The sequence below is a fragment of the Euprymna scolopes genome, chromosome 16, assembly GCF_053919585.1.
Source record: "Euprymna scolopes isolate OS-2025 chromosome 16, ASM5391958v1, whole genome shotgun sequence".
NCBI classification, from domain to species: domain Eukaryota; kingdom Metazoa; phylum Mollusca; class Cephalopoda; order Sepiida; family Sepiolidae; genus Euprymna; species Euprymna scolopes.
In genome coordinates this window covers 28416942-28435209 of record NC_136497.1, presented here as the reverse complement: position 1 = coordinate 28435209, position 18268 = coordinate 28416942, and the positions used below count along the sequence as shown (strand labels likewise).

Below are 18268 nucleotides of genomic sequence, written 5' to 3'. Positions count from 1 at the left end.
GATCGATTCAGAACAACTTGCACCTGATACACACGATCCTAGAGGGAGGGATAAATGACGATACGGAAGGTGCGCTGATCAACTTAGATCAGTCCAAAGCTTTCGATAGGGTCGACCATCGTTTCTTAGCATGTCTTAGAGGCCGCCGATTTTAAACTGGACTTCTGTAAGTGGATCTCCATGATGTATCGACAGCCCACAGCTGTTGTGCAAGTCAACGGAAAGCGCTCAAAACCTTTGTTATCTCTCTGTCAGTTCGTCAGAGTTGTCCGCTGTCACCCCTGCTCTATGTCCTGGTTTTGGAGCCCCTGCTCCGCAAGCTGAGATGTGGGGAGGCAAATTCGGCCCTGTGCAGAATTGCAATACCCGGTGGCTCAGCCGCCAAGGTATCCGCGTTCGCCTGTGATGTCACTGTCTTTGTGTCAAGCTTCAGAGACATCGAGATTGTGTCTGAGGTGCTCGCTCGGTACAAAAGAATTACCGGGACCAAGATAAACTGCAGCAAGTCTGTAGGACTGCGGTTGGGCACCTGGAGTGGCAACCCTAACCTCTCGGTGCCCTTCAGCTGGACGGATGGCCCGGTTCGGATCCTCGACGTGTGGTTCAGACTGGGTCTCCAGATTGACAAAAATTGGTTGGAGATACGGTCAAAGGTGGAGGCTGCAGTCAATTCGTTGCTTCCTAGGAAACTTTCCTTAAAGGGTAGAGCTGAGGCGTGCGCCACTTACGTCTTTCCTCTCATCCTTTACCGACTGGCCGTACTTCCCCTGCCTGCACAACACCTAACAGCTCTCGTCGAACTCTTGTCCTCGCTTCTTTGGGACAGAGGAAGACACTAGGTGAGCAGACAGGTTTGTATTCAACGTCCGTGTGAGGCAGGCTTGAGAATGCCGGACTTGAAGCGTCATGTTGTATATTGGTTTATATTGGAGGAGATGATATATTAAAATGTGTCATGTGTTATCTAGTGGATGTAAGATATTGTTCTTTTAACAGACAGATAATAAACGTATAAATCGTATGTATGTTGTTTAGCCAGGTGACATGATATTGACGTGTGAACTGAATAATTTTATATCAGACTTATCACACTGGATATTTTTACAGTTCATATGTAAGAAGAATAATATATGCCTCATACCTTTTGTTTTCTTGAAGAGTTCTTCTGTATATTCCCGCTGCTCCGTGACGAACCATGAAGCGATCAGCACCATCCAATTTAGACATCTGTTCTTGTTTGTGAAACCATTAAAACAACTCTTTATATTTTTATAATATAAATTTATTACAGTTGTCTCAAATGGTTTTCACAGGATCTGCAGTTTGTTTACATTTTCTATTCTTACAGCTCGCTCCCTAGCTGTCTGTCCACCCCTGTCTAGACGTCTGTCCGCTCTGGTGGTCAATCCTCAACTCTCTGAATCTCTCCAAATCTAACTACATCACGTGTTCTCTTACGTCACCTAATTACGTGTCTCAGACCAACCTAATGTCCACAGCTAGTTATTTGTTTATTCAAAACCCCAAAATAATGTTTACATATATTTTCTATTTTCACATTCCTTTTGCGATTCACACGTCAATCATTTCTTCCCCAATTTAATTGTTTATTCTTCTAATCATAATAACTGATTCAGTGAACATCCGTCGCTCAAATCAATTAATAAGAATACAATAACAATAATAATAATGTTTTGACCATTGACCCCACTTGCCACAGTTAACAGATACTATGCTATGATCACAGCCTAAAAGGTCATAACATTACAGCTGAGAGGCTGGCCTTCCTGAGCCACTATATGCAAGATGACCAACTGTGGTACCCTGTGGTTAATGCCGCCTTCCCCGACCTCATTCTCGACCCTTCTGTAGAGAGCCGTCGCAGGCCGCGGGGAGAATCTGCCTACATGAAAGAGTGACGAGCCGCTCTAAAACGACTACCAAGGTCCAGCGACATTGTAACTGCTACCCGTAGGGAACTCCACAGGAATCTAGTGAAGGGGGCCGCCGACAACCCACAGTGCGCGCGTTTGGGTTGGCAGCAGAGTGAGATCCGCTCCACATGGAGATGGGCGCCAGGTTCGAGTCATTTGAACAATTCGGAATTCTCTCTGACCTGGCGATTGGCCCAAAATGCACTTCCACTCAACAACATACAATGCAGTTCCAGGTTTTTGGAGTCACCTGATTGTTCCCATTGTGGGACAACAGCCGTAGAAACGACTGATCGCGCTTTCTTCGATTGCCGCGAACTCCGCCGGTTCTGGTCGTATGTCAGCGAAGTGACGGCTCGCATCAATCCTGAGCATCCCCGTCCAATTACTGTATCCAATATCGTGGACAACGTGAGGCCGCCGTGGGACTGGGGAAGACAAATGTTCTACGTTACAATCCTGGCCGTGGCGAGAATGGTGATTTCTTTTGCTGGGGGAGGGGGCTGTCTTTTTGTGATCAGGATCTGATTGCTTTCTTTAAACACTAACTACGTGTGAAGATCAGACGTGATAGAAGAAGGCTGCATCGCGTGGCATTTGACAGAAGATGGATACATGTAGCAAGTCTGTGTGTACAAAAAGGAGCCAAATTTGAATACGTGTTCCCCGCCTAGGTGTGGAACGCGCAGTTCCGTAAAGTAAAATTAAACAAGTATCCTCTCAGCTAGCTAAGTGTGTGTTCCATCCCTCCCTGATTAGGAAGCCTCCAAGATACCCACCCTCTCTTACTTGCAATTTTTGTTTTCACCCCTTCCTCTAAATTTCACTTCTTTTGGAGAAAGAAATACAAACTAATCCCCATCCCTTACCCACAAAATTTTCTTTTCTCTATTCACCCGCATCTAGAGGGCATCCCCACTTAGAGACTAACCTGCAGAAGCGAGGTTCCTTTTACAAACCTAGTGGAACGAGCAGTTTATCAACTATCCCCCCCCCCCGCTCTCGATACAAATGAATTATTGTACCATTTTTATTATCTTTTTTGTTTTTACATGTGAATAAAAAATGTTTTAAAAATTAGGAGTTAAGTAGGACATCCCCGAGTATGAAAGGGTGAATGCGGTATTATGGTGAAAGAAGATACTAGCTGGGGAAACTTTTGATTTTGTTTAGTTCTGGAGTGACAAAGATGATTAACAACCCCCACAATCCCCCCTTTTGAGTTGGCCATGTGCCTAAGTTTTTTGTTCATTGTGGATTTTCAATGTATTTTTAACATGAATAAAGGATTTAATATCTCAAAGTGTAGTATCTGTTCCGGCAGATACTGTAAGTAAAGACCGTATGTGGGGGCAACCCCACATATAAGACCTTTCGTCAATGTAGGGGAAACCCTTCATACCAATTATCACCATCCAGCTCCCCTACTCCCCGAGGAGTTGGTCCCCCATCACTCCTCACATTAAAAATCGGCCCTGTGCCTAATTTGCTCGGTGGGGGAGCAAATAAATACCCTTTTTTTGACCTTTTGGCCAAGATCAAAGTGTAGTATCTGTTCCGGCAGATACTGCAAGCAAAGACCATATGTGGGGGAAACCCCACATAAGACCTTGGTCAATGTAGGGGCAACCCTTCATACCAATTGTCACTATCCAGCTGTTTTGATGCTACACTTCACCTTTTCTGTCCTCTGTCAGTGAAGGATAAATCCTTCATGACTGAGACAATTTTTATTTTTGTTCTTATTTAGACTGTTCCTTTTTTTGGGGAGCTGGATTTTCCCTATATTAAAAACCGAGCGTGTGTCTAACTCTGCCCTCGTGGGGAGACAAGTAAACGTGAACTTTAAGAAATTTACTTCCAAAGTAACCTATCCCTGGCCAGATCTGTATTTATTCCTCTTTCTTTTTTTTTAACTTCCTCCCATGGTTTTTTTTTTTTTTTTTTTTTTTTTTTTTGGGCCTTATCCTGTGAACTGACCCTGCTATTTCAACTGTTCTACATCTACTAACCCAAAAACTCTTATTCGTTCTTTCAACATAGTCATACTGTTGAAGTCTACAGACTCGGAACTAAGCCTGTAAGATTCACATTACATACTCATCCTATCATTCTCATATTATTTCTTCCTATGCAACACATGTCCTTAACCCTCACTGGCCAGGTTTCACTTTTATAAATCATACACATGGCCGGCAGTGATTAGTAATGGCAAAAGTTCTCTGGACTTACCCCATTCACTCCTAATTCTTGCAATCACGCTAGCACCTGCTCCACTCTGTGCTCCAATGGTATCACCTAGGTAACAAAACTTTTTTACAACCTCAACATGTATGTGTTATCCTCATCTTCATAGTTGTTGTTGGTTGACCACGTTTTGACCAACTATTTCTATGGCCTTCTTCGGGGCCTGTGGTGCAGTGGATAGAGGCGTTGAATCCTTACGGTTCCAGATGAGCATTGTCTGAAGATGTAAAGTCGAACAGAATGAAGGAAGAAAGCGACCATGTGTCTGCGCGTGTTGTCTTACCTGCTGGGAGGATCACAGGGAGGGCAGAAATTAAAAATGGCGGCTGTGGTTTTTGTAAGTTATTGAGCGATGACGTCACCCCTCACGTGACTGTTGTTCTGGCCGCCGATTGGCTGATGACGAACGCTTGTACAATAAAAGGAGTATGTTCAGAAGATCGATGACAGTGTGTATCAACTGCATCAGTGTGATTAGAAGTTCGACGTGTGTGTTAATCAACTGCCATAGTTGTGAAACGAATTCAAGCTTTAGAAGTTCGACATGTGTGTTAATCGACTGCCATAGTTGCAAAACGAATTCAAGCTATGGGGGAAAAAATTGACCTGAAATTAATACCAGAGTTTGATGGATCGACCCCGGTACTTGACTAGGTGGAAAAGGTGGAATTACATTGCCTTTTGTCTAGCGTAAAAAACTTTGAACGTGTTGTTCCTCTGCGTTTGTCCGGCGGCGCCTTTGCAGTGTATCAACAGCTCAGCCATGAGGGCAAACAGGACTACGAGAAAATCAAGGCGGCGCTGTTCAAGACATTTGCGATTGACCCCACCACTGCTTGGGAGCAACTTGAGGCAAGGACCTTACGTCCAGGCGAAACGGTCGACGTGTACTTGGCAGAGCTGACGAAGTTGACACTGACAGTGTTGTTTGATGGACTGCCTTAGCGGGCCTTAGCATGCAAATTCCTAGCAGGACTCCCGACAGGAGCAAAGTAACTACTACGAGCAAGCTCAAGTGCAGATTCGTTGCCCCTTAATGACCTAGTAGATCGGGCCAGGACTGTAATGAAGAATTACTCCGAGATGAGGGAACCAGTAATTGCTGCTGCTCAGTCCACACCGAATGATAAGAAACCGTATCAGGGACCCAGTCCACGTGGTGGAATCATATACTACAGATGCAATGGACAGGGCCACATTGCAAGGAACTGCCGGCAACAACCAACGGCTGTTCGCTGCTACCGGTGTAAGGAAACTAGCCATATAGCTCAAGAGTGTCCGGAAAACGGAACCGGGGACAAGGTGTCAGCGTCGACCTCTTCCCCACGCAGAAATTAAATGAGACGTTGCCGGTCATCCCAATATATATTGACGAAACACTGTGCTCAGCACTCCTCGATTCCGGGTGCTCCTGTACTATCGTATGTGCAGATCTCTGCCACACTTGGAGAAAGAAGAACGTCAGAGTGACTACCATCAGTGGAAAGACGCGCACATGTTGTGGGGTGGGCAATGTAAACATTCGGACGAAAAATGGAAGCTCCGCTAACCTAGAGGTGCTGGTAGTGCTCGAAAAAACCCTGAGTTTTGACCTGCTCCTAGGATATGATGCCATCAGAGCCCTTGGTGGTGTCTATGTAATGGCGACGGGGGCGGTACATTTTCAGGAAAAAGTCCCGGTGTGTGCTGCGCTAAGGATCGACCAACCAGACTTCAGCATCGAATTTTACGAGCAAAAGAGGGCTTGGACTGCCTCATGGAAGTGGTCGGAAAACCGGGAACCAGCCAAACTGCAGAATGGAATAACTGAATACCATGTGCCCGACCACATGAGGCCCGCGTACGAAGAAGAACATCGCAAATGGATTGAGGATGGCTGGCTGATTCCCTACCACTACAAGAAACTTGGACCTCCTAAGGGTCTGATCCCATTAATGGTGGTTGCTCAGCACAACAAAGCCAAAGTCAGGCCGGTAATGGACTACCGAGAACTGAACTCATATGTTGATGCGTTCACAGCTGATGCTGACGTGTGCGCTAGCAAACTACGAGAGTGGCGCCAGCTGGGTTCTAATGTGTCCCTGTTGGATCTGAAAAGAGCATATCTGCAGGTCCGGGTTAGCGAGACAATGTGGCCATTTCAGACGGTAGTGTTTGCCGGTAGGAGGTATTGCCTCATAAGACTGGGCTTTGGGCTGAACGTTGCGCCCCAAATAATGAAGACGATCGTCAATGCTGTATTGTCACAGGATAAGACCGTAAAAGAGGGGACATCAGCATACCTTGACGACATATACGTGAATGAAGACATTGTGCCGTCATCACGTGTGAGGGCCAAGCTAGCTGAACTTGGACTGATGTGCAAGGATCTAGAACACTTGGAGGATGGCGCTCGTGTCTTGGGGTTGAGCGTTCAACAGGAGCGAGGGACCTTGAAGTGGAGGCGTGGAACTGAAGTTCCTGAAGTGCCCCATGTCCTCACAAGGCGGGCTATATTTTCCCTGTGTGGAAAACTGGTGGGACACTTACCAGTATGTGGATGGACTCGGGCCGCGACAGCCATCATGAAGAGGAGGGCGAGTGCAGTTACCAAAGGCTGGGATGACGAAACGGCGGACAATCTGTTGCTGCGCATGGTGAAGGAGACCATCACAAGAGTCAAGCAGGAGGACCCCGCTAAAGGAGATTGGTGCATCCAGGGAGACACGCTAAATGTGTGGGTGAATGCGAGCTCCCTCGCGACTGGGGCGCTATTGGAGATGAACGGGTCTGTGATTGAGGACGCCTGCTGGTTGCAACCAATGGATGATGCTGCTCACATCAACCTGGCAGAGTTGGATGCAGTAATAAAAGGAATAAACTTGGCAATCAATTACCGAACAAATTAAAATATAATTTTTTTTTTTTTTTTCAGATTGTTTGAAAATTTTGGTATTTTGTGATATTTAAAAAAAAAATTTGTATTTTGTGATATTAAAAAAAAAAAATTGTATTTTGTGATATTTTAAAAAATGTTTGGATTTTGCAATAATTTAAGATTTTTGGATTTTGTGATATGTAAAAAAATTTTGACGTTTGCAATTCTGAATGGTAAATGTTTTTCATCACCAGCGTTTTTCAGCTAAGGTTTGTTGGAACTTTAGCTAATCCGTTTATCATCGCAATAAAAATTCAAATTTCTTTTTTACTTTCTCCAGCAATGTATTTGCTTTTTTTTTTGTCTTTGTTTTTTGTCTTTTTTTAATTTGTGTTTTTCTTTTTCTTTGGGTTTTACAGCCACCCGTCAATGTTTGCAAAACTTGTCACAAACTTTATGAAGAACTGAATGAATGTTTCAACGCAATTGCAGCAATTTCGTCATCGACTGTTTGTATGGACATCATGGACAGAGTGAGTAGAGTTCTGCATGAGATATTGGCTGGACAATAAATGACCAATAAGTATTTATTAACTAGCTGTATTCCATGGAAATTTCATGGTTGTTTTCTTAATCTAGTTGTCTATAATATAAATCTTACCTGTCTATTTAAATGTATGTTTGTACGTCTGCCTAAAACTTTTAACAGAGGCGACGAATTTTCGTAGGATCAATATCATTTTGAAGTTTGACCCTTCGGACGCCAAATATCGAAAAATTGGCTAAAAACATTAATTCCTTCACCCTCAACTGGGCACTTTTCTACAAGTAGGAGATGCTTTTTTCGCCAATATTTTCGAAAGTCATCCCCTCTTTTCGATTGACTAGCCTTAATTTAAACCTATGTTACTTCTGGTTTGACGATGGACGCAACAGCAAAGACGTCACTTTTTTTTTTTTTTTTCCACATTTTTTTTTTCCTTCGCGATACAGATTCAAGCCTGCATGCTTGCTACCTTTTTTTTTCTCAACGCACACATCCAAGCACCCGGGCAACACCGGGCACCCAGGCTAGTATATAATAAAGAACAACAACATAAGTTAGTAGTGAAACTGTATATTTCCACCTGGCAATATAAAGATAGATCAAAATTTTATCTGCGTTTGACTTCTCCATATTGTATGAAGTATTCTGAATAGTATTCCGCATGATATGTTGACTGCAGATTGATTGTTCAATAAATATTTATTAACTAGTCTTATCCTGTGCAAATTCCATTGTTGCTTTCTTAATCTATCTTGTATTAAAACTTGTGCTTGCCCCTCTCTTAACTAGTTAGGACAGTTATAATGCTGCTGCTGCTACCATGTGCTAATTCAAAGGGAAGTAATTCATCTAAACTCTACACAGTAGTAGTAGTAGTAATACAGCTTTCTTTATACATGAAAACAGGAAATAAACAGTAACTGATTTTTAATGAACACATATTTGCTGCTTTTATTATTTTTTTCTGTCAAAAAAACTAATTTTTTGCGTGATTCCAAAAAATATCAGCTTTATCAAAACATATTTGTTGATTAAATATAGTTCTCATTCCATAAAATTTCCACAGGTCCTGCTAGTAAATTACTTCCATCAGACAACGTAAGGATGGGCCAAAGTTTTACCTGCGTTTATTTTCTTGATATTGTATGAAGTATTCCCAAAATTATGCTATAGATACATTGATAATTGCCAATCAATTCATCTGATTAGACTGAAATTTTACATGTGGTTATCTTGGCCTTACTTCTCCATATTGTATGAAGTATTTGCAAAATTTATTCCATAGAAATGTTGATAAATTAAAAAATATTTGATTAGCCTGACATTTTGCATACTCATTGTAGCATCCGGTCCATTCATCAAATTTGGAAAAAATTGTCAGTTGAAATTCTATCAAAATTTCGATCACGGCTAATTTATTTTTTCAAAGTTAAAGTCTAAGCTCATGTATTCATTGGCTACAATATGGGCCAAGTAATGAGTCTCTATGATAACCAGAACTGAAGTTATCATCAAAAGTAACTCACCTTTTCCATGATTTACTGACCTAATAGGCTGTACACAAACATAGTGACACAATCCCGATATTGGCAGAGGTAATCAATTTTTCATTGGTTACTGCATAGAGATGTAAGGGAGGGTACTACTTCTTTCACTGAATTGTTCCACTTATCTGTGATCTTCATCTTATAATACTGATCGTTTATTAAGGAACTATCAAGTACAATTTTTTGGGGTATGATTCAACCAGTGATTGAACCCTCCGTCTCTATCTGTATAATCTACTGTTAGTAATATTTTCTCTTTAAAACATCCGTGCATGGTTTAATAATATTACGAAAGAATTGGTGGTGGTGGGGGTCAACAACCTTCAATAGATTTTACTGAGTCGCATGTTACTGGTAACAGCTTTTCTTAATTTACCGTTATTTCAGTTTTTTTTCTGTTTTTTTTTTTTTTTTACACAGGCACCACCACATTATCAAGGCCAAGAGGCCACTCGAGGATAAGCGTGTACAGTAGAAATTGGACAATATAGTAATTGTCAGTAATGGAAATTCGGTAAATTTGTTAACTTATATGGAACGGCTCATCAAGAACTTGTTTATGTTAGACTTGAAGACAACCATATTGTAGCCAGCCGGAAAGCGGAAGACAATTCCACAGGCGTGCAGTTCTAAGAAAGAAGCTTTGTTCATGGTATCTATGTTTAGGTTTAGGCACAGATAAAGAGTGGGGGGAATTATTGATAGTGTTTTCAGCTAGACAAGTGTTTCTTGTGAAAGTTTTGCGAGGGGGGACCATAGACTGAAGCTCGGTCGAACACTTTCCATGAAAATAACGATACATCAGAGACAAACTCGCAACATCTCTTCTGTGAGATAGAGGTTGCAGGGAAGAGAAAAGGACATCTCCTACGAGGCTATGAAGTCTATTTTGAACTCTATCAAGACAGGACAAGTCCCTTCTAGCAGCTCCTGCCCAGATGTGGCAACAGTATTCCATCCTTGGACGTACCTGACTCTTATATAGATAGAGAATTGCATCAACAGTGAGATATCTACTGGATCGATAGAAAGATCCCACCATTTTTCCAGCGGCCTTGGCAACAGATTTGATGTAAGTGTTCCATTTAAGATCAGGAGTAACGGTCAAGCCCAGTTTTCTACTATTTCAGCCTTGTGGTGAGGAGGAGGTGGATTTATACTTTTCTCGGTTGTTTCTAAATTTTTAAAATGAGGATCATTCGGATTCTTTGGACTACTGTTCTCATCTTGAATGTTATTATAACGTTTTGCAAATGTAACCTTCAACCGTCCGGGTGTATTTTTTTTTTTTTTTTTAAACTCTTGTTTACCCCTAACAAGGACACAAGGAATTATTATTTGGAACCATACCTAGGAAAGATTAACAAGATGTTAGTTTACATTACATTTAAACTTCTGCGTATCAGTACAGTCAGGGAAGCAGGTAGCAGGAATGGAATTCCATAGTCTAGTGGGATATGTACGTCGAGGAAGCACAAGTTCAATGAGTTCATCAGGGCACATTCCACTAAAATATCTGTAAATCAGGCACAGAGATGCAACACTGTGATGCTGGGGCAGGGGCTTAGTTGACAAAGTGGGACCTATTAGATTGAAACTCTTTTTTTGGACCCTATCCTATTTTGTTAAACTCTGGAATCTTTCTGTCAAACTTAGGAATCTGCATGGAATTTGGAATGTAACCCTTTATTTAATCCATGGAGGTAGCATGCTCTTGTTCTGTCAGCCATGATTTAGTAGAAGTCTTAAGTAATTCACAATTATATTCTAAGTATCACCCACACTGATGATTGAACCTTGCAATCACCTGTGGGGTAGTGGATAAAGTGCTTAGTAAAATTCAGTTATAAAAATTAGAGTCTTCTGAAGGTTGATGGTTCAATCCTTAGTGCGAGCTCAGAATATAATTGTGAATTAGTTAGAACTTCTACCCAACCATGGCTGATAGAATGAGAGCATGCTACTACTGTGAGATTAAATAAAGGGTTACATTCAAAATTCCTTTGAGATTCCCAAATTTCACAGAAAGATTTCTGAGTTCAAGATACACTTGAAGACGGTCAAAAGTTACATCAACCGAAATGTTGTGAAAATAAAACTCAAGATGACAAGTTCAAAAGAGTCGCAAACCTGATAAGTCCTTCCGCCTCTGTCCCATCGACAAAATGATGTTGCATCCCTTTGCCTGTTCTGAAGAACTACAAGCATTTGTACCCCCGCAACGTAATTACCCCTGACAAGCAGCAAAATCCCACCCCTACATAGTAGAGATTTGTAAAGAAAGCCTTCTACTCCAATAGGTTCTTCCCCAGAACTGCTAGACTTTAGAACTCCCTTCCAGGATTCTGCTTTTCCAACTGTACTGACATGCAGAAGTTCAAGAGTAATATAAACAGACATCTTGCTGCTTATCTCTCTTCATAATATCCCTGCAACTTATGTCCCTGATAGTAGCCCCGTACTTCAAAGTGGCACTGTGCCTTGTTTGGGGTGAAAAATTGAATTAAAAAAAAAAGAAAAGAAAAAAGAAAACAGTAGAATAATCTAAATAATCCAAATTATACGAGCTTTCTTGGTTTTGTATAATATGAATCTTTTCTTATGAATTTTTTTCTTATGAATTTTTTTTTATGAATTTTTTTTTTTTTTTATGAATCTTTTCTTATGAATTTTTTTTTTTATGAATTTTTTTTATGAATTTTTTTTTTTATGAATCTTTTCTTATGAATTTTTTTTTTATGAATTTTTTTTTTTATGAATTTTTTTTTTTTTATGAATTTTTTTTTTTATGAATTTTTTTTTTTATGAATTTTTTTTTTATGAATTTTTTTTTATGAATTTTATTTTTTTTTTATGAAATTTTTTTATGAATTTTTTTTTTATGAATTTTTTTTCTTATGAATTTTTTTTAATGAATTTTATGAACTTTTTAATGAACTTTTTTATGAATCTTTTTTTCTGTTTAGATGAACTACACTCGCATTAGATGGAGCAACGACTTCAATTGTACCACATTACAGATAAGTAACACGGTCCTGCTCAGTATTATTGCAGCTCTAACTTTCACTTTACCCATCGGATACTATACGATCGTATATGTTATTTCAGAAGGAGTTCGAGGAGTGCGAGGTGAGTATTTTTTAATATCATCAATCATTTTTCATTGCAAATCAATTTCAATACCAAGTGTTATGTAATAAGCATCGTGTCAGAGTAGGAAAGGGTCAAAGGTCAATGGTCAGAGGATAATATCAGGCAGAAGATACAAAACTACATAATTTCAGAGCAAAGTTCTCTCACTCTCAGCCAGTGCGATTTCAAGCAGAAAAGATGGCTCTCCACAATGGGTGAGGGCAGTGCACAGTGTTGTTGATGTCGCAAAATGGGCTATACACCCATCTATCTGTATCACTTTCTCACACACATACAAAAATAACCTGGCTCTATGACTGTTCTTTTCTGTTTTAAAGAAACCTTTTCTATAAAAGAACTCATGTAAATTCATCAGCAAACAAAAAGGATTCATACACACTCAATAGGTAAAAATATATGAGGTGCCTTCAATAAGTTTCCAGACTATTGAAAATTCAGTATGTTATTGCTGTATTGAGATTTTAAGTTTTATCATTTCAGGTTCAAATGAACAGCTACAGCAGGAATATGAGTACACTCTACTAAAGCCTGATTGTCACAGCTGGTGAACTTCAAAAATGCAATCTGGACGTGAGGACACTTTAGAACGATATGCAATAAAATTCTGTTTTAAACTTGGAAAGAAAGACATAGAATCATATGGAATACTTCAAACAACTTTTGGACCATTTTTGCATGAATCAAGCATTAGTCTTTGAGTGGCATAAGAGATTCAAGGAAGGCAGGGAGTCTGAGAGATGGTGAGGTGTGGTAGGAGTAAGCAAGTCAGAACTCCAGAGTTGATTGGCCAAATAAAGAATTTCTTGATTAAGAACCTCCATGTGTCTATAGAGACAATAAGTGCACAGTTTCATATTAGTGTTGAAACTGTTACACAATTATTCATGAGGAACTGAAGATGCAGAAGATTTGTGCAAAGTTTGTCCCAAGGGTGCTCAGAGAAGATCAGACTATTTGACCAAGATGGGCATAAAGATAGTTCTTCACTCTCCCTATAATCCAGACCGTCGGGTTATTCTTTAAGCTCTAGGAAAACCTTAAAGGCTGTCGTTATAAGACAATTAAGAAGATGAAAGAGACTGTGATGATGGTCATTGGCATGGTCACACAAGAGAACTTCCATCAGGCCTTCCAGAAACTGTTGAAATGATACAACAAGTGCATTGCAGCCAGAGGAGATTACTTTGAAGGGGACTAGAGTTTCATGTGTGTACTATCAATAAAAGTGCCCGTAAGAAAAATGTCTGGAAACTTATTGAAGCCACCTCGTATTAAACATTTTCCATAACCAATTCTTTCTCAGATCTATTCCTAACCACCTTTGTATTTTTACCAACTGTGGCTTCACCTACAAAAAGTGTAACAAAACTTAAAGTAAAAGACTCCTTGATGTATCTATCTTTAAAAATATCGGTAATAAATTTAAGAAAAACCATAAGAATGGTAATATTTTTAAGAGATAGAAATTTCTGTTTCATCTGTGTTATTCCTCACTTCCTTACTTTCTGTTATTATAACATTTTTTTTTTCTATTTACTTTCATTAAATAAGACCAACATGTTTGTATTGAGTTCAAAAAATATATATGGTACAACTAAATCAGGCTGTCTGAAGATAATGGCTTCCTGAGTTAAAATGCACCAAACATTGATGTTATTGTTTGTTTGGGTTTTTTCCCTTTGCAACACTCAATCATATTCTACAAAGTCAAAAACAAAAAACAATAATTTTCTACTACAAAGCAACCAGGCACCAGGAAGATAATTTGAAGTTTAAAATCTTTTTCCAAAATCACTAGATTTGGCATAAAATAAGCTAAAAATGGTTGATATACTATAAAACACCATGAATTGAAAATATGAAGAACTTGAAGCATAAAACCTTTTTTTTTTTTTTTACAAAATTACTAGATTCAACATAAAATGATATATCGTAAAACAAAACAAGCAAACCAAACATATAAAATCCATTTCAATAGCAATATGCAGCTATTTTTTTAAAATACTGCCATTTTTTATCAAGACTGTTTGAAAGCAAAAGAATAGTAAAACTTTACAAAAACCATAATTTGTAAGTTGATTTTTTTATTTAAAAAATTTAGGATTCATTTTGTATTTGTTATTTTAAAATATAATTTTATTCTTACAGTGTCGTTTCATTTTATACTGACCAACGTCGGTGCCTTTAGAACTATATTTCCCCTTTTCACAGTTTTCCAAGCTGGATTAAGTCTTTAAGAAAGTTCAAGTCAAAGGAAATCTATTCATGCAATTAGGCTAAGTTGAACGAAGTATCAATATATTAGATAGATTGTAGTTGGACATGTATTAAAGCTTTAAATAAGATTATGTAATAAATGAAAATGTTAAAATAAATACTTTTGTGCTTAAGAATGAAAATTTACTTTTTTTTTTTTTTTTTTTTTTTTTTTTAAGATAAACTCCGACTAAAACATCACAATGCCCGCGCACGGTTCAGCAGAAGATATGGCTCCTATGAATCTATTGATCAAACTCCAGGTATAAACTCTCCCTCAGTTACCTCGTCCTCACAAACATGAACCAATATTTCTTCTTTTTATATAATACCATATTTTGTATATTTATGAATAAATTTATTTTTAAAGAAATGGCGCTTCCCTACCTGCTTTTGTTTTGAATCCATTTTTCTTTCCAGTTTTACCTTTTTTACGCTTCTTAATTTTTGAGATGAGGATTGGTTATTCGTATTATTTGGATTCATCGGACTACTGTTCTCATCTTCAGTGTCATTTCCACAACATTTCGGTCTATGTAACCTCCGACCTTCTTCAGGTCCACAAGGATCCGTGACGCAGTGCTGAGAGTACTCAGTTGTGAAATTGATATCCTTCTGAAGGTTGAAGGTTCAATTCACAATGATTGAAAAATACAATTGCGAATTACTTAGGACTTTTATCCAGTCATGACTGACGGAACGAATACATGTTACTCCCATAAAGTAGATAAATGGGTTCCATTAGAAATTCTGTCCAAATTCCCAATATCGACAAGATACACCTGGAGAAGGTTGAAGGTTACATCGACCAAAACGTTGTAAAAATGGCACTCAAGATGAGAACAGTAGTTTGAATAATCCAAATGATACAAATTTCCCTTTTTTGTTTTACAATTTATTTTTTTTAAACATGAAGAAAAATTCTTGTGAATGATGAATGGAAACTTGTATAGGCATGAATGGATGCTTAATTAGAATTTCGAATTGGATTACTCAGAACTTTTTAAGTTATTGGAAGACTTTGTGTCTAGTTTCCAATACCAAAACTAATTCTTAAATTTTTTTTTTTTTAACTTAAATTTTCATTGCTGATACTGATAAAATATTTTTCGCTTTAAACTAACAATAAAACTAAAACTAAAATCTATGGATCATTCCCCACAAGTGAATCTTTTATGCTTGCAAAAATATATACAGATATTACAGGGTTTTTTTTGTTGTTTTTTTTACAGTAATCGGAAAAAAAATTCAACAGTTCTATAGCTAAGTGTTTAGAGATTTTAAAAGAATCAGAATCGGTAATTACATCAGAATCGGAAAACTATTAGAATCATCCCATTACTAATGGCTGCATCTAAAAATTCTGTTTATTTCTCAACTGTGACAGATTCGTACAGATACACAAAAAATATGATGCATCCATTAAATATCACAGCCAGGAACGTTTTTTTCCTTGGTGCCAAAGCCAACAGAGTATAAACCATTTTTTTAAATGATTTTTTTACCACTGTGGTATGTTGCTAGTCCTGTGTAATTGTAGGAGGTCCACCCTTCCAGGCTTTGCCTTTTCCCTTTGAGACGGGTTAATTTCTTGCTAATCACCTGAGATGCCCCTGCTAAAGAATGCCTACAGAGCTGCCCAGGCTTTTTTTGTCAGGCCAGAGTGTTCTTTCTGTAGAGCTCTGACTGGCTCTTCAATCCCATTTTCCGAGCCTTGTGTCACATCTCTTTGCTATCAGAAGATGATAAATAACCATCCATTAATTATGGGCATTTAGTATTGAAAATTCCATTCAAAATGTAAGGATAACCGACCATTGAAAATGCCATTTCCAACTTGAGCTTGAGAGACCAATGATAATGCTAATTCAAACTGACCAATACAGTCTTGTAGAAATATGTGGTGAAATCCAAAATTTTTCCCGGTTGAAACAGTTATTGATTGTGATTCCGATTCTTTTAAAATCTTTACATATTTTGCTACAGAGTCGTTAATTTTCAGATTACCTTAAAAGTCCATGTAATGTGTGCATACATTTTCATAAACATGTACAAATGTGATCTATAAATTTTAATTTAACTGGTAGTTTAAAATCAAAAATATTTTCATTTATTACTAGTAACAGATAAATTGTTTAAAAAAAATACAAATAAAAAAACAATTATAAGAATCCTTTTTTAAAAACAACTATAAGAATCTAAAAATAGGCACAATTTTTTTTTTTTTTTTGAAACCAATTCTGATATACAACAAATTTCTGATTCGTTTTTTTTAATTTTGATCAAATGTCAATACAACTAATCACAAAATAAGATTTGTCCATTTAATCTGTGCTTTTCAGCAACAAAAGTGCTAAAACGTGACAGAATGGGCATATTTTTTAGAATTGCTTTTCCTTTTTCTTTTGTCCTTTTTATTTATCCTTTTTTGATATCTTAAACAATTTTCCCCCTTTTTATCTGTATAGAAAGAGACACTGGAAACAGCTTTTATTCAATTCATGTTATGTTTTTGGTAAAATTCAATGTTTCTTAAGGTTAAAGCCATAGATAGTATTAATTCTGAGAAAATAGATTACAAAGCGCCATCAAGTATGACATCGTATGTTATTGTCAGAATTTTCCGAACAGTTTACCTAAAACAGCCGAAAAATGCTGAAACGCTGAGCCAATGTCATTTAAGAAAACATTTATTTGCTATCATTGATTTATTATAAAAAATAATAAGTAATTTTTTAACAAAAAATATCATGAAAATAAAAAAAAATTTTTTTATTGCTATCAGTGGTTTATTAAAAAAAAAAAATATTTATTCATGAAACTTACCTTTATAATGAGTTTTTTTTTTTTTTTGGTTACCCCTGACAAAGGAGGGATTGGACCCAGTAATTCACTCTTATTCATCTGTTCGTTTGTTCGCACTTTTCTCAATAACTATGCATTGGATGTTTTTTTTTAAATTTTGCACAAACATTAGTCATGGTGAAAGTAAATTTTTTACTTGTGGAGAAGGACCCTGCATGCTCGGCATTTTTACTTAAATTTTAATTTATTTTAAAGTTTTGTAAAAAAATTTCCAATAATTCAGTGTATTTTCTTTGTAACAAGAAAAAGAATATGTTCTTATTTTTCATTGAATTAACTTTATATTAACAGAAATAATATATTTTTAATTTGAAACAATTGATGAGCATTTGTGCAAAAAAAAAAAAAAAAATGATTAGAATTTCGTTCAATCCATTCTGGCATTTTACATAATCTGCCCAGAAAATTCTAATGATATTGTTCATATTGTTCTGCATAAGTACCAAATTTTATTCATTGCTTCTAAACTTTTCTACTATTTTCATAATTAAAGTCATTTAAAAAAAACAAAAAAACAGGAGGACGCTGACACATATATGCCTAAAACATAACATCACCATCTTCCCTAACTGGGATATATCATGTGGTGGCACTTTTGGCTATGATCACAGTGTAGTATGTGTTATTTTATGGCAGGCAGTGCCAAAGGTCAGAACAACTATTATGATTAATTGTTAAATTGTTTAGGTTAAAAAATATTAATAAAAATGTTAATTAAAATATTTTTGTTAAAATATTTAACTGGGTAATTTTGGCTTAAGGAAAGACATTATGAATAGAAAAAAAAAAGCATAAACGAAGCTAGTTTGGAATTTGGTTTAGTAAACAATGATGTGGCGTACGTGACAAACAAGATTGTTCA

General features: G+C 37.5%; 1 protein-coding gene across 1 annotated transcript in view; it reads left to right on the top strand.

The window, feature by feature from the left end:
* LOC145295905 (osteopetrosis-associated transmembrane protein 1-like) overlaps positions 1 to 18268 on the top strand; it is a 59685-nt gene that overhangs the window by 25402 nt on the left and 16015 nt on the right. The window contains exons 4-6 of the mRNA XM_080141673.1: positions 7458 to 7571; positions 12099 to 12261; positions 14721 to 14804. Of these exons, the coding sequence (XP_079997799.1) occupies positions 7458 to 7571; positions 12099 to 12261; positions 14721 to 14804 (361 nt within the window). The remainder of the gene's footprint in view (positions 1 to 7457; positions 7572 to 12098; positions 12262 to 14720; positions 14805 to 18268) is intronic.